The 25,374-nt window shown below is 35.0% G+C and overlaps 4 protein-coding genes across 6 annotated transcripts; 1 reads left to right on the top strand and 3 right to left on the bottom strand.

Moving 5' to 3' along the window:
* On the bottom strand, positions 1 to 5,219 carry LOC122291663 (glucosamine inositolphosphorylceramide transferase 1). Its single transcript, XM_043099505.1, has 4 exons — positions 4,523 to 5,219; positions 4,198 to 4,320; positions 2,313 to 2,480; positions 1 to 1,911 (listed from the first exon to the last, which is right to left on the bottom strand). Exons 1-4 carry the CDS (start codon positions 4,898 to 4,900, stop codon positions 229 to 231), a joined length of 2,352 nt encoding a protein of 783 aa, XP_042955439.1. The 5' UTR covers positions 4,901 to 5,219; the 3' UTR covers positions 1 to 228.
* Positions 5,220 to 6,847: 1,628 nt separating this feature from the next.
* On the top strand, positions 6,848 to 9,255 carry LOC122292182 (protein FAR1-RELATED SEQUENCE 5-like). The gene is made up of 2 exons (XM_043100421.1): positions 6,848 to 9,004; positions 9,094 to 9,255. Exons 1-2 carry the CDS (start codon positions 6,848 to 6,850, stop codon positions 9,253 to 9,255), a joined length of 2,319 nt encoding a protein of 772 aa, XP_042956355.1.
* Positions 9,256 to 9,999: 744 nt separating this feature from the next.
* Positions 10,000 to 11,152, bottom strand: LOC122292602. The gene is made up of 2 exons (XM_043101034.1): positions 10,575 to 11,152; positions 10,000 to 10,488 (listed from the first exon to the last, which is right to left on the bottom strand). The coding sequence occupies exons 1-2, from the start codon at positions 10,791 to 10,793 to the stop codon at positions 10,201 to 10,203; spliced, it is 507 nt and encodes a 168-aa protein (XP_042956968.1). The 5' UTR covers positions 10,794 to 11,152; the 3' UTR covers positions 10,000 to 10,200.
* An 11,536-nt stretch (positions 11,153 to 22,688) lies between these two features.
* On the bottom strand, positions 22,689 to 25,358 carry LOC122292963 (probable phytol kinase 1, chloroplastic). 3 transcript variants are annotated; one of them, XM_043101548.1, is made up of 6 exons: positions 24,963 to 25,358; positions 23,794 to 23,861; positions 23,560 to 23,691; positions 23,341 to 23,456; positions 23,140 to 23,254; positions 22,689 to 23,036 (listed from the first exon to the last, which is right to left on the bottom strand). In XM_043101548.1, exons 1-6 carry the CDS (start codon positions 25,287 to 25,289, stop codon positions 22,850 to 22,852), a joined length of 945 nt encoding a protein of 314 aa, XP_042957482.1. In that variant the 5' UTR covers positions 25,290 to 25,358; the 3' UTR covers positions 22,689 to 22,849. The 3 variants fall into 3 exon arrangements, with proteins under 3 accessions (XP_042957482.1, XP_042957483.1, XP_042957484.1); XM_043101549.1 differs by having other exon boundaries at positions 23,794 to 24,853; positions 24,963 to 25,104; XM_043101550.1 differs by having other exon boundaries at positions 23,794 to 24,856; positions 24,963 to 25,087.
* Between the last annotated feature and the right edge of the window lie 16 nt (positions 25,359 to 25,374).

Here is a 25,374-nt window from a genome sequence, read left to right as displayed (position 1 = left end):
TGAAGATAACCCATACTTGATCATTCTCGACAAGAAAACATGTGAAAACAAAACCTATGACAAAACCAATATACATTTTGCAGAAGATGTTTATACCTAAAGTTCCCCAAAAACAATTCACACCTGGGGAAATAAATGAACAGTAAATAACCAAAAATGATACCAAATTAACGAAGAAAGAACAAGATGGAAGAGTCGGAGTTCTGCTGTGAAAATTTGTTGGTCTCACTAAGTATCCCAGCCATCCTTCCGACTGTCAAATTCCAGCTTGCGGCCAGCCAAACTTCCATACATCTCTGAAAATTTCAGGAGGCATTTGCTTCTGTACTTGTAATGCACTTTTGTGTTTCGGCTAATGGCTGCACCAGATAACTTTGATGTGTCTATTGCCCATGCTGGTCTTACATATTCTACAGTCCTAGAAGAGCTTGCATTTGCATACAAGAAATTTAGTAGAACATCCTCACAGTTGAAGTACTTGTCGACCAATTCCCTCCCTTGCTTGGCTGCCTCCTCCCAATACCTCCCAAAAGCTACTTGACTGTCTAAGAAAGCTGCCCCTGTAAGAATCATGTTATACCCTTTACGTCTTCGGGCATATTTCTCACCCCTGTACTTCAATGGGCTTCCATCGATGAGCCGTGGGTAGAACCCCACAATACGATCTGGGTGCTGACGCCAAACCTTAAAACCCCGCTCGATATCATCACAAGTCATCATAATGTCGTCGTCAAGCTCCAGAACAGCACGAGTCTTTATCAAAGGATCCATTTTGAACCGATTATTCAGTGAGTTCTCTTTCTCTATTCTGATCCTGACTGGCACTGCTGAGTCCAGGTCACTCAGTTTGGGAGGTACTCCCTTATTCCACACCACAACAATTTCTCGCACCGAAGAGCACCTTGAGTAATGCTTCACATACATTTTCAAATTCCAGATCCTAGCATCATATGTCATTGTTAATAACGTGAACTGTGAGTAGTGGCCTTTCCATAGGTAAGCTTCCTCAGCACCGTTGCCACCATAGATATACTTAACACCTGTACACATTAATGCAATGCCTATAACAACAATTATAGCGATAACTAGTCTTCCAACACACGTATTAGGTCTTATCCATCCTCGGAGAAATGAAGGTGCTCTGTTCAAGCGGCTGCAAAACCGTCTCAGTTTGGAAGAAAGCAGATTTGACCTTTCCCAAGCCAAGAAAGCATAGTTTCTCTTTCCCGAGTTGTGAACGCACCAGTTCAGGGGAATAATACACTTCACAGCTCCAAGTAGTATGCCAAGCAGTATGACAAGTACAGCAACAACTGCAACTGAAGCACAACCAAGAATAAACCGCCAGAATGGATCTCCTGAAGGTACACGGTCCCCATCCATAACCCCAACCCATTCACCAGAACTTAACTGCTGAACATCAAGTTGATGATAGCGACGACCATTCCAAGAGTTACGACCTTTATTAGGCTCTGTCAAGCCGAAGGGGACTTCAACTTCTTTAAATTCATCAACTGTAAGAACTTCTATGTTGAAGATGCGCACTCGTCTCCCATATGTTTCGCCACAGTCTTGGCCAATGCGATAAAGGTTTCCATTGTAGAAAAATGGTCTCCCTCCATTCCGAGCCCCTGAGCTCTTGTCAGCATTATGTACAGGATTCTTCTTGTGTGGTTTCCAAGGACCAAATGGTGAATTGCTATACCAGATCTCCAGCTGTCCATTCTTGCTGGCACCAAAACCACTGTGATCCGAACCAAAAAGCCAATGCTTTCCATTATAATCAATAATGAAGGAATCAACAAGGGGCTTCTTCATGATGACCTTTTCCAGTGTCCATTGCAATGGAAAGTTGAGTGCACGGTAAAGACGAAGTTCTCCTTTCTCGCTACTCTCAGGCATCATATAAATCTGTGAGAAACAATAAGAAAAATGAAACAATGCAATCAATGCAAAAACCTTTCACTTAAATATTCTGGTAATGGAATTGTCGAGTGTATGTTTCTAGCTTCTACATGATTCCTTGACAATTTTCTTTTAATAAGAGACATTTGACAATTTCACTGTTTGAACAAGTTTTTTAACTTGAATTCAGAATTAACATATCCGTCCTCCCATTTAAACAGAGTTCCAAAAAGAGTTGTAAAAAAGATTTGTGTGTATCATTACTCTTTTGATATGTTGATGCCACTGGTAGAACATTATCAATTAGTCCATTTTACAGCTAGCACAAATGATATTATAAGGTGCTCTAAGGATGTTTACTTATGTAATGTGTCATGTGCACACAAAAAAGAGATTCAAAGTCTTACTTGGCCAAGGTAGTTGAAGACATATGGATAAGAGAGATGCCAGTCCTCATCCAAGGCAATGCCCACTTGTTGCCAACTTGCTCCCTTATCAGTACTTTTAGCAACTCCAATGTCTCCTTGCAAAGTGATGGAATTCTTGGTTTCATAGAAGAGGTAAAGTGTATCACCCTGAAATGTGATTCCAGAACAATTGAAAATTAAACTAATTTCCCAAACAAGGCAACAATGAAGAAATATAATAATATATACCCAAAACAAAAACAGGCCAAGAGAGCCTCATAAATACTACAATCCTGAGTTTACTGGGTTATTAAAAAAGGATGGACTTTCAAAACCAGTTAACTATGATTCTTAGGGAATAACACCGATACATTCCTCCTTCATGAACCCTGCAAATTTGCCTTCAAGGGCAACATCTCCACAATGTATGTTATGTCAACTCACTTGATGGCCTCCTCATTCTCCTAAATCTCATACATTATTTATTAAAAAATAAATAAAAAATCCCTCTTTTTTTGCACTTCTGTCAATAGGCTACACCAATGTGTTGAAACCCTAAGATTGTTACCTAACTATCCTAACGTTCATCACATCAATGACAGTTATCACCTTTCTCTATGAATTCAGTCTCCCATCTGAAGCCACTTGAGGGAAACTAGTCACCTCTCCAAAGCTACATAACCAGCGGAGCATCAGAATTATTTCTAATACTTCTGCTTAATTCCAGAAAGCCAAAAAAACGTAACAACGCAAATCAATCCGATATTCTATGTTTCCGTCTCTCAGACAAAGCAACAGTTGACTCTAGCTTTTATATGACGGTAGACAAGACAACCTTGAAATGTTGTTTAGGTTATTTTAATGCAAAAATCACTGAGTAAAGGCAACGTGACCAAACTTGGAAGATGAGAATAAAATGGCAGAAATTAACAACAGATTCATCAACTTTTCCAGGAAAATAGATAAAAGCATTAAAAACCACGCGCACTTACAAAATCAGAGGCATATGAGTTGCATAGCATGGTTATATTAAATTAAATCATGAAAAGAACAATAAATAGCCAATTGAATTTATATCTCCATTTTTCAGTAGAGGGCTTTTACATTCACAGTTACTGATTTCGAAGTAGAAGGCCATTCCTGGCAAAATTGTGCACAACGGTATTTTACTTCCCCCGCTGAAGCATTGTTTTCGTCTTTTTTAGCTAGTTTTGGGTACGCTTAACAACAAAAATCACGACTCCCATATTCTCACACTTGAAACCAAGTCAACTTTCAATCCACAGAAGCCAAAAAAGATGCTAATTGAACTGCAACCCTTGGTCCTTCGAGATAAAGTTTGGTCATAAACACAGAACGTATGTGAACCATAGCGCACAATTAAAATCTTACACCATAAAGCCTACTGTTGATATGCTCTTGGTAACAGAGCCTTGTGTATTTCACCAAACTTTCAAATTCTCAGAGAAAAACGGAACATTTAACCTTTCCAATAGCTGCACTAACAAATCTACCTCGGATAATACCTCCCGAGTCCCTGACCCAAATTGAAAAACTAAGTAGCTAGAAATCGAGATAACAATCCTTAAACAAAAGCAAGTTCAAATTTTTGAACCTTACAAACAAGAAACTCGTAAGAAAAGAATGGTGAAATACAATGATATTTTCATTTTTAACGCGGCGTGTGTACGGGTAGAACTATTCAATTCCTTTGTTGCTATTCTTCAAGCACTGAACAAACATTGATTAGTCAACTTCGTTACAACGCATGTTACAACAAAGCTCTCAATTACTTACAATAACACGAAAAATAAAGAAAACCTCAAAAGAGTGAAGAAAATGAAACTCAAAGGGGAAAATCCAAAGTAAGGGAAAGAATTACCACCTTAATATAAAGAAAAGGGTCGGCAACAAAGTTGCTAGGGAAGCCAGCATCAGAAACCGAAGCACACGTTAGCACAGGGTTAGCCACCGGCCAGGCCGCACTCCCATCTTTCCACATATTCATCTGCACCCAATTTCCCCAGAGTGAAGGACAATTTCAAAATACAAGACAGGCCCACAATTGCTTATATCACAAAAATACCCAATATCAGTAACAAAAGAAAAACCTTATTAACATCTAATAAGATTAAGAAAAACCAACCCTTTTTTGTGCGTATTTTATAATGAAAAAAGGGAAAGAGAAGCAGGGAATGGATGAAACGCACCGCCTCGATAGGTTTGAGTGAGAAGGGAGAATCCCCGTAGAAAACACCAACCGACCAGGACCCCTCATTGTCCTCCTGGCACCCAAGCAACGAGGTGGAGGGTCCAGAACCACCCAGGGTGGTACGGAAGGTGGGCGTAAAGGCAAGCCAGGCGTAGAGCATGCCAATCGATCCCAACAGCACGAAGCAACCCATGAAGAAAAGGAACCCAGAGGAGAGGAGGCGGTGGTGACCACCGTGCTGGTGGTCCTTACAGTGCCATCTGCACCAGCACCTCACGCTCATGTCGCAGCAGTTACCACTTGCACCCCCGCCATTAGCGCCGCCGCCACAACCGGCCGCCGTCGTCGCCATCATTGTCGGACTCAAACCACCCATACCAGAGACACCCAAAATAACCTCCTCGTCTCCAAACTCCCTTAAACCGAGGCGGCATCACTCGATCGCACGATCACCTGCATTTGTTAGAGACTCGCCCAGCTTTTGCTTTATTTTTTTCTCTCTCAGGGGGCGACGCAACGACGTCGAGTTTTGCAAGGCAATGTGTGTGTGAAATGTGAATGGAGAGATTATGATTAGCCCAAAATAAAAAAGAGGAAAAATGTATGTAAACAGAGCGAGAGACTATACATATATATATAGCTGTATCATGTATGTATATATTCTGCGTGACCTCTTCTGTGTTCGTTTCTTTATCATATCCTTTGTTTTTTTCTTTTCTTTTTTCGTGGTTGGAGATAAATAATGCCAGAGGTTGGAGAAATTTCGCCGATCTCGAGAGTGGGATATAATAACTTTACGAATAAAGCTAGTCTGCCGCTTCCATATGCCCGCTTTGGATGACCGCTCGACGTGGCAAAGTACTGTAGTGCTGACTAGGCTTCTGAAACAGGAAAAAGAAAAACTCACTTCCCGCCTGCCAATTACGCACAGTGTCTTTCTCCTTCATCCTTCCCGTGGGTTGCCTTCTCCAAGGTCTTTCCTTTCTGGTGGATGTTTAGCAAATCTGAAACCCATTCACCGTCCGTCCCCCAACATCACAGCGCCGACCACCACCAAACTTGGCCCATCTCCGGCGAGTGAAGGCCCCACACAGAAGCTATTCAAACCGAGAACTACGAATCGGAAACAGGGGACATCCGAAACCCATCCACCTGCTGCGTGGGTCACAGTGCCGATCAGCATACAACGCCGGCGAGAGGTGGGTCGAGACAGAAACTCCGATCACCGACTCCTCCGATTCATATTCCACCCCCTCCCATCTATTTCTGAATCGGCCCCCCCTGACACGGCCATTCAGGCCACGGCAGCTGAAGGTAAAGGGTATATGTGCATTCCGGCACACTTGTTTTTGCAGAAAATTTCTTGTAAATGTGAATGAATACATGTAAGGGAATCCACATAAATATGGGCGTGATTTATTCTCTGTGAAGTTGTTTGTATATAAACTCTGTTTGTGGGCTATATATTCTATAAGTAGCCGGTTTTGTTTAACGTGTGTATACACCTTACATTGCAAGATTCTTGTATTATGTAAACATTGTAGAAAAATAAGTATTCTGAAGCTCACAATGGAAATATGATACACCTATATTGATCTGTTTTGTAACCATTTATACAGAGCTTTACAAACCTATCTCAGGGATTTGTACATCTAAGGAGATATTGTGTACATCGGTTATAGATTTGAATCACTAAAAATAAAACAACTACATCAATTAGAGGCCATGATACTCGGCTTGATGAGTGCTGCAAATCACTTCCAGATTTGTTTCTAAATTTGAAATTTATTCTTATCTTGTGTGACTCTCCTTAATAAACATGTGTTTTAATGCAAAATATAATTCGAGAGATTTCCATGAATACATTGGTGTATCAGTGAAAACTTAACGTAAGTAAAGGTGCCACCTTTTAATTGAAGTTATGTACAACTATATTGCTATATTTCAGCTTAGTTAAAAATATTTACTGAAAGATGTTTTAACTGTTAAAATACATTAAAACCATGGAACTTATTTCTCATAAAGATGATTTACGTTATAGGAGAAAAAAAAATCCTGCTTGAGTTATACCTTTTAAAAAAATTGCTTTAAAAAAAATAAGAAGCTTGATTTATATTGCTTAGAGAGAAGAAATTTTTTGGGCATATATATTTAAAATAATTTTTCAGCATGGGCATCATCGGCATGCTATTTTGTAGGGATCTTTTCTTTGTTGTATGGTATTTATAATTTCACATGTCAATAAAATGAGGGCATATAAAATGATATGCTAATTCAATAGCCTTCGCGATACTAATTGTAGGTTCTCCAAGGCTGAGTTCATATGGCTTCCAATGTACACTTGACGGATGATGAGTATGATGAAGTTTTTGTTGATGATGGGCCTGATAATTATGATGGTACCGAAGAACCTAAGGAAGATGATGGTGTTGAGGAACCAATAGTTGGAAGGACTTTTTCTAGTGAGGAAGAAGTCCGGTCTTATTATATGAGATATGCTAAACAGAAAGGGTTCGGGGTCCGTAGAAGGAATTCTAGACAGAGCGAAGATGGGCGGGTTAGATGGTTCACATTGGTATGTGCGCGGCAAGGCACAGCAAAGAGTCAGGCTTCCAATATACTCAAGCCAAGACAAACAGAGAGGGTAGGGTGTAAAGCAAGAATTAATGCAGTTTTGAATGAAGATGGCGGATATAGCTTGTCTAGTGTAATATTGAATCACACACATTATGTCAGTCCAGGGAAAGCAAGACACTTTAGATGCTTCAAGAAGGTAGATGCTCGTGTGGCTAAGAGGCTGGAAATAAATGATGAAGCTGGAATACGTACGTCAAAAACTTTCCAGAGTGTAATTGTTGAAGCAGGGGGGTATGAGAATGTGCCATTTGGGCAAAAGGAATGTCAAAACTATATTGAGAAAGCACGACAACTTCGTCTCGGAGTTGGAGGCGTTGAAGCTCTAACTAACTACTTCCAGGAAATGCAGAAAATTAATGCTGAATTTTTTTATGCGATTGATGTCGGCCCTGACATGAGGTTAAAGAATGTGTTTTGGGCAGACACCCGAAGTAGAGCTGCGTATCAATCATTCGGGGATGTAATCACTTTTGATACCACATACTTGACCAATGCTTATAAAATGCCATTTGCGCCATTTGTGGGCGTGAACCATCATGGTCAGTCAATCCTATTCGGGTGTGGATTGATTTCCAATGAGGATGCGAATACTTTTGAGTGGTTGTTTGAGTCATGGTTGAAGTGTATGAATGACCAACCACCAAATGCAATCATTACAGACCAAGATAAGGCAATGAAAGTTGCAATTGCCAGGGTGTTTCCAACAACTAGGCATCGCTTCTGTTTGTGGCATATCATGAAGAAGCTTCCAGAAAAATTTGGGTCACATTCTCGATATGACGAGATCAAAGATAGTCTACACAAATGTGTGTATGACTCATTAAGTGAGAATGAGTTTGAAGAACGATGGGGCGCTTTGCTTGAAACAAATGATCTTCGCGAGAATGCTTGGTTGAGATTGCTTTATGCTTATAGGCATTATTGGGTGCCGGCGTACGTAAAAAATACATTTTGGGCCGGAATGTCAACCACACAACGTAGTGAGGGCATGAATGCATTTTTTGATGACTACGTTCACTCCCGGACCACATTGAAACAATTTGTGGATCAGTACGATTCAGCCCTTAGAAGAAAGGCAGAGAATGAAGCAATTGCTGACTTTAATTCATTTAACACTGAGATTCCTTGCATATCTCACTATCCTATCGAGAAGCAATTTCAAAAAATATATACAATTGCCAAGTTCAAGGAAGTCCAAGAAGAATTTCGAGGGTTTTTGTATTTGACTACCTCGTATTTTGGTGGTGATGGGGCAAACTTTACGTACGTAGTCGGGGATGAGATTAAGGTGAGTGATGGATTCATTAAACACGTAAACTATTTTGTTAGCGTATGTGAAGAATCTTCTCTTGATATTACATGCAGTTGCAAATTATTTGAGTTTAGGGGAATATTATGTCGACATGCTCTTCGAATCCTGGCACAGTTAGACAAGAGTGAAGTTCCACCAAAATACATTTTGGATCGGTGGAGGAAGGATATAAAGAGACAATATGTCAATGTAAGAAGTAGTTATGAGGCGACGAGCAATCCTGAGAAACAAAGGTTCAATCGGATCCAGAATTGCTTCTATCAACTATGTTCAAATGCCGCAAAGACCGAGAGAAGCTGTGTGAAATTGATCAGCCAACTAGAACAATTGAAATCGGAGTACCCCGATGACGATTCATATGGTGCTTGTTCCACAGCTGGTCTTGTTACTCTCATTGATGGCACAACCAGCAAAGTTCTTAGTCCATTAGTTGTTCGGAGTAAAGGGAGACCCACAACTAAGAGAAGAACACACCCCGTTGAGAAGGCTCTCAAGAAACCGAGTACTAGAAGGAGATTGTCCACAACTGAGGTCCAAAATCCTTTGATTATTTTGATAAGTGTTCATTTATTTTGTTTATGTATAGAAAGCCCAAAATAATGTTTGCTGATTTTTTCCAGCAATCCTCGCTACATGATCAAGAAAGCCAAGTTTGGACACATGGGCAGGATTTTTTTTGTACTCCCTTGTCTGCTCGTCCACCTCCAGTGCAAGCGCAACCTGTGCAGATGAATGACTCGGATCAGGATGATTTACGACAGCCTAGATGGTGGCAGCCATGATGGTGTTGTATTTATAGTGGTGATGTCCAGGGTAGGGTGTCTTTTGATTATTATTTTTTGTTTTGGACAGAGGGCTGATGGTGCTTGTTGCTGTATTTATAGTAAAAAAGATGGGTGTCTTTTGTGCTTTTTGTATTTTGCACAGTGGGAAGATGGTGCTTGTTGTAAATGGTATGTGCTTTTTTGTAAAGGAGGGGCTTTTTTGTAAGTAGGAGGGGCTGTTGCCGTACTTACTAGTAGTTTTTGTTCCAGAAATATGTTTAGGAAATATGTATAAGTTCTCGAAAATACAATGGCCTCAACTGCCATTTTGTCTGAAAGAAAAAAGTTCAATATGAAAACTCCTTTTTTCTTCACAAGCTGAGTACCTATGAGTTGTAGAATTCAAATCACTAATGGTGTATTTGTGGTTATTTCCAGCATATACTATTTTTTTCCATTGCTTGGTCCTGAGAAATAAAATGGGTGAGTTATATTGCTGCAAATTTGGGCATGGTGTTGTTTACATTTTGCTAACCGAGTACTACTTCCAGGATATTGTATTTATACGATCAGGAAATTCCATGACATTTATTTTGGGCATATCCAACAAGTACTCCAGGATTATGATGTTATTTATTTGATTTCCAAAGCAACCTTTTGCTTGGTTGAACTTGCAGTAGCTGTTTATAACAGGGTTTAATAACTAAAAATACAAACTTGAATTCACAGGTGAGTCTTGAATCAGGACTAATAACAAACCACTTAATAATACAAACTTCATTTTCATTAATATCAACAAATACATATCGTTTTCACAAAATACAAACACTTTCCACAATGATACAAAGATCCAGCACTCGGATCCAAAATTTCCAGCAACAAGCTGACAGCCCACCTTCCACAAAATACAAAGATCTTCTACATACTAATAGACTTTTGTAGTTGCTTACTTCTACAACTATATTAACATTTCCCTTTGAACCAACCACAACTAGATATAAGCAACCCAACAAAGAAAAACCACGACAATGAAATTAGTGTCACGTAGGTAGCCTTCTCCATTTGCCTCTTGCGCTTCTCGGACTCTATTTGTAGTCGATGATTCAAGCTTTGGATATCCATTGATGCTTGGATCTTTTCAACTTCAAGTTTTAATTTATCAATTGAGTGTTGTAATCGTTTGATAGTTTTTTGGCAATATGATGATATTTCAGGGTCATACCAGAAGAAGTATCCACAAGACTTCCCAGACTGCAAAAAATCAATTACCACTTAAATTTAGACAAACAACACTATCAACAATAATGATATGTGAGGGCAAGAAGAGTAAATCTCACCATATAGTTTTGGCATCCAAAAAATCGCCGCCCCTCATTTTCATCCATATGCGCAGTTCTTTGACAAGCTTTAATTCCACAGTAACAAATTGGGTACTCAACTATTGACTTTCCTGAGCTTGAGCAATTTTCACCACGTGACTCAGGCATTGCTGTCCATATACAAAGAGAACAATAAAAGTAGTTGTCGTAGCACATACACAGAAAAATTATTAACATTGTTCCCTTCCACAATATACTCCACTCATTCTTATAGTAAAACCAGGTATCTAACTATTCTTGTTATTTTTTTGAAGTTATGGGAACCTAAGGTGTGCAAATTGGACTTCCCTAAACTATGTTTCATAAAAACCACATGACACTTATCCATATAAATCTTACAAACATATCAGAATTTTTCTTACCAAACGTTTTAGAGTAAATAACTATAAAATGAAGGCCATTTGAACTCCAAAAAAAACTTATTGAACAATATACGCATGGTCCATGACATTTCCGAAACAGAATTGTATTCACAATATGTAGAGGCCATTTGACCTCCAAAACAGATTTGTATTCACAATATTTAGAGGCCATTTGAACTTCAAACCACAAAAGTCTACACAATATTTAGAGGCCATTTCAACTCCACACATATTTAAATATTAGAGTTAATTCAGTAAACTGGTCATGCCATGCCAAAGATTAGAACTAAAAATGCCAAATCAAATCTGTTTTCAGCAAGCACAGAAACCGTAATCTTCCTTCAAGTTGTCTAGACTAACAAAAAATTAACCAGCCGAACCCCCTATTGAAGCACGTTGACAGCTTTGTTTTTTGGGGAAAAAAATTCTGCACCAAGTCCCTCTCGCCTTATTCATTCAAGCTAACAACATTTTCATAACCAAGTACATAGAAATCTCACACACACAAAATACTACAACTAGGAAAACTAACAGTCAATCAAACTCATTCTAGACTAAAAAAAAATTAACAAACCGAAACCCTAAGAAGCAACTCGACAGCTTGTGTTTTGGGGAAAAAATTTCTGCACTGAACATCTATCACACTACCTGTGATGAGAATACATTTATCATCAATGGGGAGTACTAGAAGGAGGTTACCAGAAATAGAAATGAAGAGGGAACCGGCAAGGTATTTATTCCAGGAGGAGGAAAGATGGTCTGCCGCAGTCGGGGACGATGATGGGTCGAACCGGATGCGACGGGATCTGATGCAAAATCGATGCAGTAATCTCGCAGAACCAGTGTTCGTCGACGGGATGGCACGGTGACGGCGCAGGGCCGGCGCAGGGACGGCTGGGAGGAAACGGCGACGGTAGGGCTGCAGCGGCTGCTGCTGGGTCTGGGTTTGAGTTCTGCTTTCAACTTTCACGATTCCCTTCTTTCTGACCGTTTTCTTTTCTTTTTTTTTTTATTTTTTTATTTTTTTATTTTTTTATTTTTTTTTTATATTAAATGCCACGTGGCGTGCCACGTCAGGCGGTCAAAACCTGCGGTAACACCGGAGCGGCACAGTAGCGCGACCCTAACTTTACTCCCTACGCATGGCGGCCGAGTTTCAATGTGTAAAATGTGAGGTTTGACGTGTGGAAATTCTGGTTGGTAACTGAGAATTTTTAAATAAAAATTTTAAATTATTATTATTTTAAAATTTTAAAAAATTAAAAAAAAATTAAATTATTTATTATATTTTATATTTGAGATTTGGAAAAATTATAATGATAAGATAAGAATTTTAAATTTGAGATGAAAATTTCAAATGGCCAAACACAACCTAGCGATGATGGAAACATTAATAAATAAATAAATAAATTATTGTCAGATTATAAATTTATATAGAGGAGCATGGAGAAAATAAAATTTTACAAAAATGAATATATTTTCTGTAAGAATTTTAGTTTGAAACATTATTTGCATAACGCAGCATTTGTTTTTAATAATTTAACATTTATTATTATATTTTATATATCTAAAATCGTGGTATTCAGAGATTATGATTAAAACTAACTTTAAAAATAATAAAAATTATATTCTTGCATGTGGTTTTAAAATAAAAATAAATGGTGAGAGACATAAAAAATAATTAATGGGATGGAATTCATACTTCAATAGGCAAATAATTTCTCTTTACATGTGCATTAAAAATGCCATAAAAACCGACCATGGACAAATAAATTCTGAATTTTGGAGTGTGATGGAACATGGATGAGAGGGTTAGGTTTAGAATTAAATTCATGGAGGCGTGGTAGGTGGTAAATAAAATAAGCCATGTAGGGTTATAAATAAAAATATTTACTTTTTATTAAATCCAACTGGATCATATAAAAAGCCCTCTAATGCATCACATCTGAATATATTTATCGGATTGATAGATATCCATTATATTTAATTTATAATAAAAATAATTTTATAATATGACGAATCATATAAAAATACGTTAATTTGTAATATTATTTTCATGTAATCTATTTATAATTAAAATATTTCTCTTTCTATAAAGTGATGGAACCCATTAAAGATTGAAAACAATTTCTAAATGTATGTTTTCTCATTAGGGTCCATTGAAATGATGTTTGGAAATGGAAGTTTTATGATATTTTTTTTTTTACTTTTATTTTTTTAGATTTTTTTTTTTTTAAAGAAAGTAATATTTTTTAAGAATTGTGTTGTTGTCAAACAAGGAAATATATTTTGCCTTCAATTATGATACAGCTAATATTCTTTAATTCTTCCATTTGATTATGAATTTATTTGGTAAAAGCCAAAGTTTGAATTTGGTAGCTGTTGTTCATCAAAGGCGCATCCGGAATTGCTTGACAGCTACGATTAGACTTGATTCATGCTTGGTTCATATTATTTTCTGCGTCACGACCATGCATAAGGAATTTGGAAATTGATGGGTTCTGGTCCTTGAGGATTTAGGATTGGTTTGAATAGTAAAATTTATTTTATTTTATTCAGAAAACAAAAACAAAAGCAAGACGTTATGTTTTGTAGCCATTGGCCAACTTGCCATTTTAAAGATTTCTGATAATAATTTCCTTATAAAGATCTGAGAATTATGTCATTTTCTTTAAAATCTGCTATATTTATACATATATATCATATGTGACATTAATTTTTTAACTCTTTTTATGAACTTATTTGGGTTATTTTTTATGGGTATTATTTTTTGGATACTATTTAGTTGAATGAACTATTATGTTACTAATTTTATCGATGAATTTTATGTCATGACTATTTATTTTCCTTTTCGTTTTTTCAAAAAAAGAAGAATCAACTTTTATTCTAAGAATATAAATTCTAAATTCCGAGAATGTAGATGTCGAATAAAATGAGTAAGGTAGATACGGTTTTAGGAAATGAAAATCCTGAGTACTCTTTTTAAAAAAAGTTAAAAGTCCATTATTAACAAATTATTTTTTCATGCCAGTCTCAAATTTATCAATTTTTTTTTTTAAATATGTAAAACTTGCACACTAAAATTATAAATATCATTTTATATATTAATTAATGGAAGAAAATAGGAAACATCGTTACCCAATGCAAGCTCAAAATTTATTTTTTTTAATATTTTAAAGATATTTTAAACAACTCTGATCACAAAAGGTTCGTATAGAAACATCTCCGTCTGGGGCTGCAATGGACTAGTCTACTTTATTTTGTGAAGGTTTTATTTATATGTTTGCTTATTAATTAAGTCAATTAAATACTTAGAATGTTGAAGTGGCTCTTGACGATGGAAGATGACTCACAATGAAAGACATAAATAATATAAATACAAGCTACTTAATTTTACCTTTTCTTATAGTTGGTGGGATTACAAAAAACTAATGGCACTTGAAGTGACTTTCAAGGTTATCCTCTCTCCATTTCATTTAAATAGATGATCATAGGCCAGATATCACTAATCATTTCAAACTTGACCAAGTTCTTAGAGTCAATGACCTAATAATTTTGAGCAGTCTATAATCAAGAATAATGCAAGGTAGTGCTTCTTGTTTGATCAACATCAGTTTCATTAAAATTTTAAGAATTCAAGTGTGAGAAATATACATGCAATATTATAAAGTTGGGATTTTTTTTTTTTTAATCCCAAATTCTTGTTATTTTAGTGCCATTGCCCAAGTTAGATCCATGCAATATAAATGATTGAATATTTAATATAATCGATAAACTTTATATGAATAATAATGAAAATTTAATAAATATTGTAGAATAAGCAATGCTACATATAATTCCCATTTGGGAACTGCAATGCAGACATAGATAATTTTATCTTTAAAATTACTAAAATACTCTTCATAAAATAATTTTTTTTTAATTTAATAAAGAGACTGCAAATAGAATTTCTCATTATAGAATTCATTTGAGAGAAGAATTTCGAATGATCTTAAATTGAATTGGCTACAAACAAAAATAACTATCCATTATTAAAGTTATAGATCTCATAATCTTCATTAATAATGTTCTTCAATTATTGAAGGACGTTGTTGATCTTTCCCAAAATGTCCCAAAAATAACACAATTTGGACCCACTCCCCAATTATATGAGTCATCCATATAAACCTTATCACATAGCAATCCCATATCCTATTTAACATTAACGACCATCATTTTACAATATACGTCACAATTTCCCATCAAGTTGTGCCAAAATTCCTATCTATATATTCATACACTGTCGTATTGTTTTGCATACGACAAGGATACCACGAATTATTATTAAGTGGTAAATATAAAATAATTATTTATATTTGATAAGTAAAGTAGTCTGTTTTTTATTATTTATTATTTTTTTAATATTATTTACAGATCATCTGAAAGGATTATAATATCAAAAGGTAGCCTTAAGCAGCTTCTTTAACAATTACGATTGTGGTAACCTCGGATGCTGTAAATTGATTCATGTCTTGCTAGAAAAATCGTAAGTAGGTAAGGCCTTAAATATTAAAACATCACAAGCTCACTGAAGCATACACATTGGGATCAGATAGGACTATTATTGCCAGAGGCGTGCTGATAATAAATGGAAACAGGGGAGGCGAAAGTCACACAGTCAATGTCTTAGCATCAAAGAAATTTTATATTTGTCGAGATATTCATATTTTTGTCTTCAAGTAAGTAAGACAATTTCAAACAATATTATTTAAAAAATTTTGTTACGTATAAGTGAAATCAATCATATTGAATAGACATATGTATTGGTATATATAATTACTTGCAACTAAATATTTCCTTATACTCTTAGCATTAAATAAATTTTATACTTGTCGAGATATTCATATTTTTGTCTTCAAGTAGGTAAGACAATTTCAAACAATATTTTCTAAAGAATTTTGTTGCGTATAAGCGAAATCAATCATATTGAATAGACGTATGTATTGGTACGTATAATTACTTGCAACTAAATTTTTCCTTATCTTCTTAGTATTAAAGAAATTTTATACTTGTTGAGATATTCATATTCTTGTCTTCAAGTAGGTAAGACAATTTCAAACAACATTGTCTAAAGAGTTTTGTTACGTATAAGTGAAATCAATCATATTGAATAGGCGTATGTATTGGTACGTATAATTGCTTGCAACTAAATTTTTCCTTATCTTCTCAGCATTAAAGAAATTTTATACTTGTCGAGATATTCATATTTTTGTCTTCAAGTAGGTAAGACAATTTCAAACAATATTTTATAAAGAATTTTGTTGCGTATAAGCGAAATCAATCATATTGAATAGACGTATGTATTGGTACGTATAATTGCTTACAACTAAATTTTTCCTTATCTTTTTAGTATTAAAGAAATTTTATACTTGTCGAGATATTCATATATTCTTGTCTTCAAGTAGGTAAGACAATTTCAAATAACATTGTCTAAAGAGTTTTGTTACGTATAAGTGAAATCAATCATATTTAATAGACGTATGTATTAATACGTATAATTGCTTGCAACTAAATTTTTCCTCATCTAAAAATTAAATAGAAATAACAGGGAATCAAAAACAATATAAAAATGAAGAATTTCTTTTATTTTTTTAATTTGTGACAAGAGATAATACAGTAGATATAATAAATACTTCGAGGAAAACAATACAAATATATGCCGTTATGATAAGTAGAATTGTCCATAAACTTTTTAATGTTTTTTAAATAAAAAATAATCTAAATATAATAGAGGTATCACATTTTATACCGTTAGAGGCATAGGGCGGTATTGTTTGCAGCATTTTCTTCGATTATTAAATGTTGACATGTTGTCATACAGTCTATCTCGGCCTGGTCCTCTTTCTACGGTCTGGGGATGACGAAATTGCGTAGAAAAAACAAGTTATAGCAATGAATCTGCGTGACGAAGTTTCCTAGAAAAAGGAAATGTTTGTGTCCTCCCACAAGATGCAGTCCGCATCCACCTATATTTATATTTTTTATTTTTTAATAATTGAAAAAGTAACTGTTAATAATTTTTTAAAAATTTTTTTAATAATTAATAATGTTTAAAAAATACATCAAAAAGAGAAAAAATAAAAAATAAAAAACTCATTTATACAACCGTTACATAACATGTGGATTAATCAATGTCACAGCTAGCCATCCATCCACATTTTTAACCTTGGGCTACAAAATGATTTGAGCAAATTGGACACGTAAGACCAAAAGATGATCAAACAAAAGTATCTTACTGCCATCCGTCACCATGCATGCATGCATGCCACATTTTGATTGTTTTGGACAAGCCTAGAAATCATGTTCCAACTTCTTTTATTTTTCAGAAATGTTTCAAACTTGAATGTGCACCACCAAAATTGAAGATTCTATAGAAGATGTTATGTCAAAGACGGTGGTGGCGATTAATATTATGGGAGCGGTTCTAGATGTTCAACTTTTATGTTCTGTCTTTACTTTTCGAGCACTGTTTCTCCAGTTTTTGCAAAAGTTTTCCGCTCTATTTTATTTCGTATCATGTTTTTACTTTTTCAAAAAATAAAAATTTAAAATATAATGCCTTCGAACCTTAGTTTGAATAGAGTAGTTTCTCTCCGCTTAGGCGGTATTTATAGTGGGGTTGGTGTCCCCTACTTCAGTTAGTCGAGATATTAGATTTTGTCACTCGGTTACTGTTAATTTTGTTATGGATAGAGTTATATTTTTAGAGATATGCCGTTTAGACTAGACCATATCAACTATAATAATGTGTTGAAAAGTTATTAATATTTGTAACTGTTTTATTTTTAAGTCAACTTTATATGTATCCGTTTAATGAATAGAATTTGTTTTGTTATTAGAAAAAAAAAAAAAACTATTATATTCTTCGAAACTATGGAACATTCTGATAGATATCCCAATTGAGGCTGATAATTTTTTAAAAAAAAAATTAAATAAATCAATTTTCATTTTCTTCGAATTAAAGGAAAAGTCTGCAAAAAAGTTGTCTCGAGAACCAAAGTTGAATGGAATTCAATTCAAAGCCACGCTTAATATTCTTTTTTTGAATTTTAAAAATCAAAACGCCTGACCATATCCAATTAAAGGCTGCTTCTTTTGAAGGTTTGGCCATTCCCCCTCACTTTACTTTCTCATTTTGCGGTTTGACATACTTTAAAAAAAAAAAAATCATTTTTCTAAAACTCCTAACATATTATATCAATTTTATTTCATTTGAAAACATTTTAAATAAATTATTATTTTAAATCTCTTGAAAAAAAAAAGAGAGTAAAACATATTATTATCAATCGGAAGCTCTTAGCCTAGATTTCACAATATCCAATTAAAAAAAATAATTACGTGGGACGACTTGGATAGTTTATAAAGCTTCCATAATTGCTACAGCTTGGTCGTATTATAAAAAAGCAACGGGGCATTAGCTGTCCCTGTCCGTACACCAGCCAACCCGTCTGTTCTGAGATTCCCAAATGTGTTTGGATTTTTGTAATCGGGAAAGTGGAAAGTTCAGAGAAGGAGAACGGAAAAGATAAAGCTGATCGCTTGCTGCATACTTTTCATATAAACAAATAAATAAGAACAATATTTGAAGCTGGTTTCGATCTTATTCGTCGTAGTCTTCTGTCCTGTTCACTCTTTCCAGCACAATGAATACCAATTCCTTTTGATTTAGGAGCTAATCAAGATCAGCAATATTTGTAGTTACCTTATTTTTTTAATGTTTTTTCATCCTTATTGGATTTCAGTCCCAATCGTATCCATAATAAAGGTGGTACCATCTATTATTTCCAGATTTTATTCCTCCACTCTCTCCCTTTTTTCTGTTTTTTTCCCACTTCAACCGTACCCATAATCTTCCCAGGAAGATTTATTTACATTGCATGCCGCATGGTGTTGGTTTGAAATAAATTAAGCAGCCCAATAGGTATTAAAGTGAAGTTGTTGTTAAAGTTTTGAGTAATAATAATTGCATAGAAGAGTACGTAAGCGTCAAATAATTATTTAAAAAATAAAAATAAATAGTTAAGAGTATGTGGTTTAGATGGCATGAGACTCAATCTCCATAAGAGAGGTTTTGGGTTCGATCCCCCTCCCCAATTCTTAATATAAAAAAATAAAATAAAATAAATAAATATAAAATTTACATAAAAAAAATTATATTTTTAATAATAGATCATTTCACTTTTTTCTAAAATGATTATACGACATTCATACATTTTATAACTATATTTAATATTACTCTAAAATTTTTGAGTGATCTATTTTTGATACTCGATAGTTGTTATTATTATCTTTCATACGTATTGCTGCAAGCTTGCATCAAAATATATTAATTTATAAATTTATTTTTATAAAAGAATGCAATTTTCTTTGTCTTGTTTTGTTTGGCGGAATAGTGAACTCGTGTTTAATTGTATGGATGGACAAAGTTGTTAGTTAAAATTAAAATATATAAAATAAAATTATATTTAAAAATATTTTATATATTCGAGTTGATCTTATATATGAAACGTTAAACGCCTCAAACAAATCCGACAAGTTAATAGTAGTTGATGACCAAATCAATAAAATTAATTAAGTGCTTGATTAAATATTCATATAAACATTTGTTGTTTTTAAAATTATATAAATTAATTTCCAAATATGACACCTTGAATTTAGATGACGAGACTATCAATTATTTTATCTAACATATAAATAATTTGTAGTACCTCTTAAAATAAAAGTTTTTATTTATTTATTAATTATTTTTAATAAATATAATCGAATTTCATTTATCTTCATATGACCATCCCCATCTCTTTCTAGAATCGAGAAAGAAAAGGCCAATTAAAATTCTAGCACAAGTTTCAAAACAATTCCACTGGCTGCTAGAACACTCGACGACGAATTTGGTCAAAAATAAAATTATCTTTAATTTCCTCCATATATTACGTATACATGTAGACTTTAATTTTGAATTTGTTTTTTTATTTTTATTTTTCTTTTTGTTTAAATCAGTCCTTAAAGTCCAATGAACTCCTCCACGTGTCTCGTATTTTCTTTATCGTTACCATGCAAATGGAAATTAATATTGATGGATAGATTTACTCATATTTCCCCAGTTCATCCTCCCCCATGACTGCCTGGATGCACATTTTGGTTACGTTTGATTAAAATGACAGTTGACGCAACAGGTTGTCGTTTTCAATTACATGATCTTGGCATTCGATGAGGTTTATCGTGATGAGAATGACATGCATGGCTCTAGGAATGGGTCTGAGATTTGAGTAGTAAGATGATAAGTAATAGTTTTAAATAAAATGTAATTATTATAATAATAATAATATTTTAAATTTTAAAAATATTTCATTATTTATTATATTTTACATAAAAAATTTAAAAAATTGTAAACCAGATGAGTCAATAGAACGTGTTAAGAGGGGGAGTTCTAGGGGCGGCACATCGTAGGAATTAATGGAGCGACCCGATCGGTAATCTCTAATGTCTAGCTCACGATGTTAATCTGTATTAATTGTATAGAGATTTTTATGACCATTTTTTCAAACAATAAAAAACATTCCTGAAAATCATAATTTTTATATAAATATTTCACCAGATAAATAATTTTCATAATTATTCTCTCTTGGGAACGAACTGAACTACGGTTTTCATTTTATTTTAACTATTTAATTTGCATACGTTTGGCTTTAAGGAAATGAAAAAGAAAAAGAAAAATCTATTATATAATAAATTAGACCTATTTAATAATAAAAATAATTTTATAATTAAAAATATAAAATATGAATTATTTTTATAAAAAAAAAAAAGTATGTATACAATCATGTTCTACTAGATGAATTCCACTGGACCAACGAGGATTCTAGAATTCATGTTATAGGTTTCGAGACAGTCGGAGAGTCCACCTTGAATTTTGACAAATTGGCAACACAAAATAAATGCACGAGCTCAATTAATTTCAAATTAATGACCGTTGCCTAGCGGTTAGCCTCCTCCTATTTCCCAACAAAAAGTAAACTGTCAGTGTGATAATTTTTTTTTCCTCAATGGAATAATAGAGGATAACGAATTTGTGGTTGAGAAGTTTGAAAGGGAAATGGTATCCTTATCATCCACGGATATGTGTCCTTTTCTACTTGCTTTTATCTTCCCAATGCTTTCACTATTTTCGTCGCCGTGATCGATGGGTTTTTAATTAGAATATGAATAAAAATGTACATATAGTTTTATCTACAATATTATATGTAGTGACAACTGACAACACAAATTTATTATTATTATTTTTTAATTTAAATTTTAAATTCTAATTTTTTTTGGAAATAACTGACACATTAATATAAAATTATAAGTAAAATTAATATTTTATACCACTCCCATCAACTTTAATATATATTATATTGTTTCTTCAACAATAATGGTGGCTTTTGGTGAACTGCACCATAGAAAATATTCAACCCTCCTCTCCCAAGGGTCAAAAAGTGGGGTTTGAACTTATCCGTAAAAATAAATAAAAGTAGAATTTGCTACCGCGTAGCGTTTAGAGGACCAAAATAGGCCTGGCCCTACCCTAAAAAGCGTGAAGGGAGGGGTAAGAGATGGGGGGAAATGAGAGGGAGGAAGAGATTCTTAGAAATGGGAAAATATAATTATAAGTATAATTATGTATTAATTTGTGAATTAATGTGATATGATTAGTTAAAAAATAGATTTTATTGAAAACAGTATTAATTTAAATTTTAAATAAGAATAAATTAATATTAATATATAAATTAATATATGATTGTATTTATATATAGCAAAATTCGTTAGGGATTGGAGAAGGCGATATAACGAGAATTGATGTTGAAATTACCATTAATCACAGCGTTGCTATAATGAGAGGTGGCATATTTTCAAGCATTTTGGTAGATGAGAGTTCCAAGTTGTTATGAGCCAATTTAAAGGATGTGGATTTCAATTTTGCTTCTATTTTCAATGGAGTTAGGTTCAAGTTATGACTCACATTCGGCTTGAAAAAAGTTTTGTTAATCGCCGTCTTCTAGACCTCTCTTTTGGACCTTCCCAATATTATAGATGTTATTGTGATCACGTCCTCGTGCCTCTTTGCATTTAATGATTCAATTAATCGAAGTGATAGATGAGTACGAGGTTATTGTCTTTTCTTCACTTGGGATAGTTTGCAAATTCAAGATGGAATATATTAACGAAAATAATATATATATGCTCCATGAAACGATACATGTAGGATGCCAGATACAGATCAAATAAATGATACAAATACCACTTTGGACCTTTGGTGTGTGTCAGGCCTGGCTTCCATTCAGTTTGGGCCGAACTCAGGCTAGTGTGAAAAACTTCGAGAAAACCCCAAGCCGCCTAGAAATCGAACAGTTCATGCTCCAAATGCATCTGATAACATTTGATCTAATTACGAACTCGCTGGGGATTTCTAGGATAAATGGCCTCTTCAAAACTCCAAAAATAATATGATTGAAGGTTATAAAGATATGCAGCCCAAATGGTAAGAGTATTTGCATCTCACACAAAAGGGACGAATCGATACTTCGGGTCTCCAAAATTTTCTTTTATTTATGTTTGTTTTTCCCACCAAGCAAGCAGAGTATCATCATGAGTATGGATCAATATTAATTTCAAACACTTCGAAAGAAAGTGATTGCGATGATAATTAATTTGCTGGGATTTCAGGGATATTGAAAGATACATCACTCCCTCACTTGTCAGGATGTCAATAACATCACTATTCATTATCAGGCCACTACTATTATTAGTATGGCAATTTATAGAAGGGAGAAAAAAGGGTGCTGCGATTGCGAGCTAATAACCAAAACTGAAAAATGCTACTGCCATGCTTGCTAAAGGAACTGATATGTTGTCATCTACTACATCTGTGGTTGAAAGGGACTCCACCACTGTTGCAACCAAGGATACTAGAGCCACTTTTTGCACTGTTGTTCCCCAATCCAATTGGAAATATCCCAGAACTGAATAGTAATACAGCATCCTACATTGCAAAGATAATTTTCATGTCAGTACCTGAATCCATATATAGCAAGTTAAATTTCAATAACTCATTTGGTCGGCCACAATGGTAGTTTCATACGAACCCGATGGAAATCAGGAATCCACAACCAAACATGGATATGCTACCCGCCCAACTCTTCTGTTGATTATAAGGAAGCTTCATCGACCCAAATCTTCTGCCTATGATATCAGCAACACCTATAATAGCCACCAAGTACAAAGTTAGTAATTGGAATGACACGGGCATAGCTCACTGCTGACTTTGGATGAGACAGAGATACAACCATCACCACCGCACATCATTGCAAGTGAGATCAGTCCAACTGGAGAGTCGCGCCAAAAGACAAGAACACATACTATCAATACCAGGACATAGTACAAAGGACCTCGAAGCAACTCCCTGAAAGCATGAACATATTAAAAGCAAAAGTGCTTAAGAATAATCCTAGTATCACAAAGAGAAGAAATCTGAATCGCTTGATCATGATGATTGGCAAACGTACTCTGGCTTTCCTTCTCGAGTAACCGATTTTATGAGCTTTTCATCAGAAGCCAGTGAGAGGCCATGGACGACAAGCCTCAAGCAATTAACGAGAGGAACAAAAGAAGCAAAGTAGCGAGCCTCAGTTGAGGTGCTATCCTAGGATAAGAATGGCCCGCCAAATTAGTTAAGTAGAATGAACAGTGTGAATAAACCTTTTATGATTTGAAATACAAGGAAAGGCCGAAAGGGATACCTGAAAATCGGCCAAGAAACCATGAAAAGCAGACCAGACAATACATGGACCATCTTTCTGCTTAAACTCTGTCTCAATCAGTAGAAAGAGAAGTTAATCTCTTGAAAGAACCTTTGGATCTCTTGATTTTGACTTGATTAAGATTTACTTCGCTATATGAACACGTATCTTTTCCGCAGAATGTACGGCATTAACAAGTAAATACAGTTTCACCCAGCGCGATTGTTTCCAAAAACTTGGACTGCGTACACTGTCACTCTCAATTCATTAATCCCCCTGCAACCTTAGCCATTTTTTCCATTTACTTATTTTATTTTAGCAGAAAATAAATTTTTCCTTCCATATTCATGTCATAGGACATAGGACCAACTAAGTTCAGTTTATAATAAACATCCACCTTGCATCAGGTTCAAATTTCAAAGCAAATGTCTAGCTATAACCAAACACCACATCATGTACTAATCGTACTCCTCCACCCACACTGTATGGGAGAAATGTTTGTGGAGGATAGTCGTAAGATGAGCTTGAGATTAGGTTTTAAGATGCTTGATAATAATAATAAATATTAATATAATATATTAATAAAAATTAATATAAAAATGGTTGAAATCTGGTGGCGGCCATGGCGGCCACCGTGGAGAAGCCACGGGTGGCTAGGTGTAGTTTATCATTTTCCTTTTCAAATCCATTTAAATATTAAGTTGTTATTATTCTGTGTTAATGCACACCCTGTCACCGTACATCATGAGAAAATTTACTCTGCAGAAGATCAAAGCTCTCATTCAAGACAAAAACCAATTTTCCCCAATTACACATGACAGTTAGGCTGTTGAAATTTTGTACAACGTAGTACTGTACTTTTAGTTATTAATTACTGACTACAGTATATATGTTGTACTTTAACAATATACTTTCCGTATCTTATTTTATCTTTGGACTCTGATACTGATCAGTGAACAACATTCAACATTTTCAAATCCATTCAGCTATTCCGTTATGCAAACAGCAAGAATTTTGCTCAACATGCAATCAGACGAAATTTATATAGATTGACTGTCCACTGCTGAAACAAAGGAACAAATGAAAAAAAAGAAAAGAAAATTGAATTAATTAACTCCTCGGATTTTGTTCCAACATGAGTTGGTAACAGAGAGAGAAAAAGAGATAACCTGTTGGATGAGGTTTCTCCGAGTGAGGTTATCAAAGTAGAAGACGAGGGCGTAAGCGCCGGCGAGGACAGCAGCGGTGGCTCCGGAATCTCTCAGGAAATCTCCAGCTGCGGCTCGTGGGGTGCAGGGAGAAGAAGAGGGAGGGCGCAGGGGAGCGCACGGCGCAGGATAGAGAAGGTGAACACGGAGGAGGGGAGGAGCAAGCTTCGGAGTGAGCGAAGCGGAGGAGGAGAGAGTGAGGCCAGTGGGGACGGGGGTGCACACGTGGCGGCGTAGAGGATGGAGATTGCAGCGGAGAGAGGATGGGCTACAAAAGAAGAGGCTCATCGTGATGAATGAGCTTCTAAAGAACGTCGGTGTGCCTAATGACTTGTGACAACAACCCAATCAACCAAGGCAGGTTTGGACGGTG

This window comes from Carya illinoinensis, chromosome 13 (assembly GCF_018687715.1).
Source record: "Carya illinoinensis cultivar Pawnee chromosome 13, C.illinoinensisPawnee_v1, whole genome shotgun sequence".
Lineage (NCBI taxonomy): Eukaryota > Viridiplantae > Streptophyta > Magnoliopsida > Fagales > Juglandaceae > Carya > Carya illinoinensis.
This window is presented reverse-complemented; position numbering and strand designations above follow the sequence as displayed.

Excerpts from the sequence above, each read along its gene's own strand:
- LOC122291663 (XM_043099505.1), bottom strand. The coding sequence starts at position 4,900 with ATGGGTGGTTTGAGTCCGACAATGATGGCGACGACGGCGGCCGGTTGT. Across the intron at positions 4,321-4,522 it reads CACTCAAACCTATCGAGGCG|ATGAATATGTGGAAAGATGG; the intron begins GTGCGTTTCATC and ends AATTGGGTGCAG. Across the intron at positions 1,912-2,312 it reads TCTTCAACTACCTTGGCCAA|ATTTATATGATGCCTGAGAG; the intron begins GTAAGACTTTGA and ends TGTTTCTCACAG.
- LOC122292182 (XM_043100421.1), top strand. The coding sequence starts at position 6,848 with ATGGCTTCCAATGTACACTTGACGGATGATGAGTATGATGAAGTTTTT. Across the intron at positions 9,005-9,093 it reads GGAGATTGTCCACAACTGAG|CAATCCTCGCTACATGATCA; the intron begins GTCCAAAATCCT and ends GATTTTTTCCAG.
- LOC122292602 (XM_043101034.1), bottom strand. The coding sequence starts at position 10,793 with ATGTTAATAATTTTTCTGTGTATGTGCTACGACAACTACTTTTATTGT. Across the intron at positions 10,489-10,574 it reads TTGGATGCCAAAACTATATG|TCTGGGAAGTCTTGTGGATA; the intron begins GTGAGATTTACT and ends GATTTTTTGCAG.
- LOC122292963 (XM_043101548.1), bottom strand. The coding sequence starts at position 25,289 with ATGAGCCTCTTCTTTTGTAGCCCATCCTCTCTCCGCTGCAATCTCCAT. Across the intron at positions 23,457-23,559 it reads ACTCGAGAAGGAAAGCCAGA|GGAGTTGCTTCGAGGTCCTT; the intron begins GTACGTTTGCCA and ends TCATGCTTTCAG. Across the intron at positions 23,255-23,340 it reads AATGATGTGCGGTGGTGATG|GTGTTGCTGATATCATAGGC; the intron begins GTTGTATCTCTG and ends TGGCTATTATAG.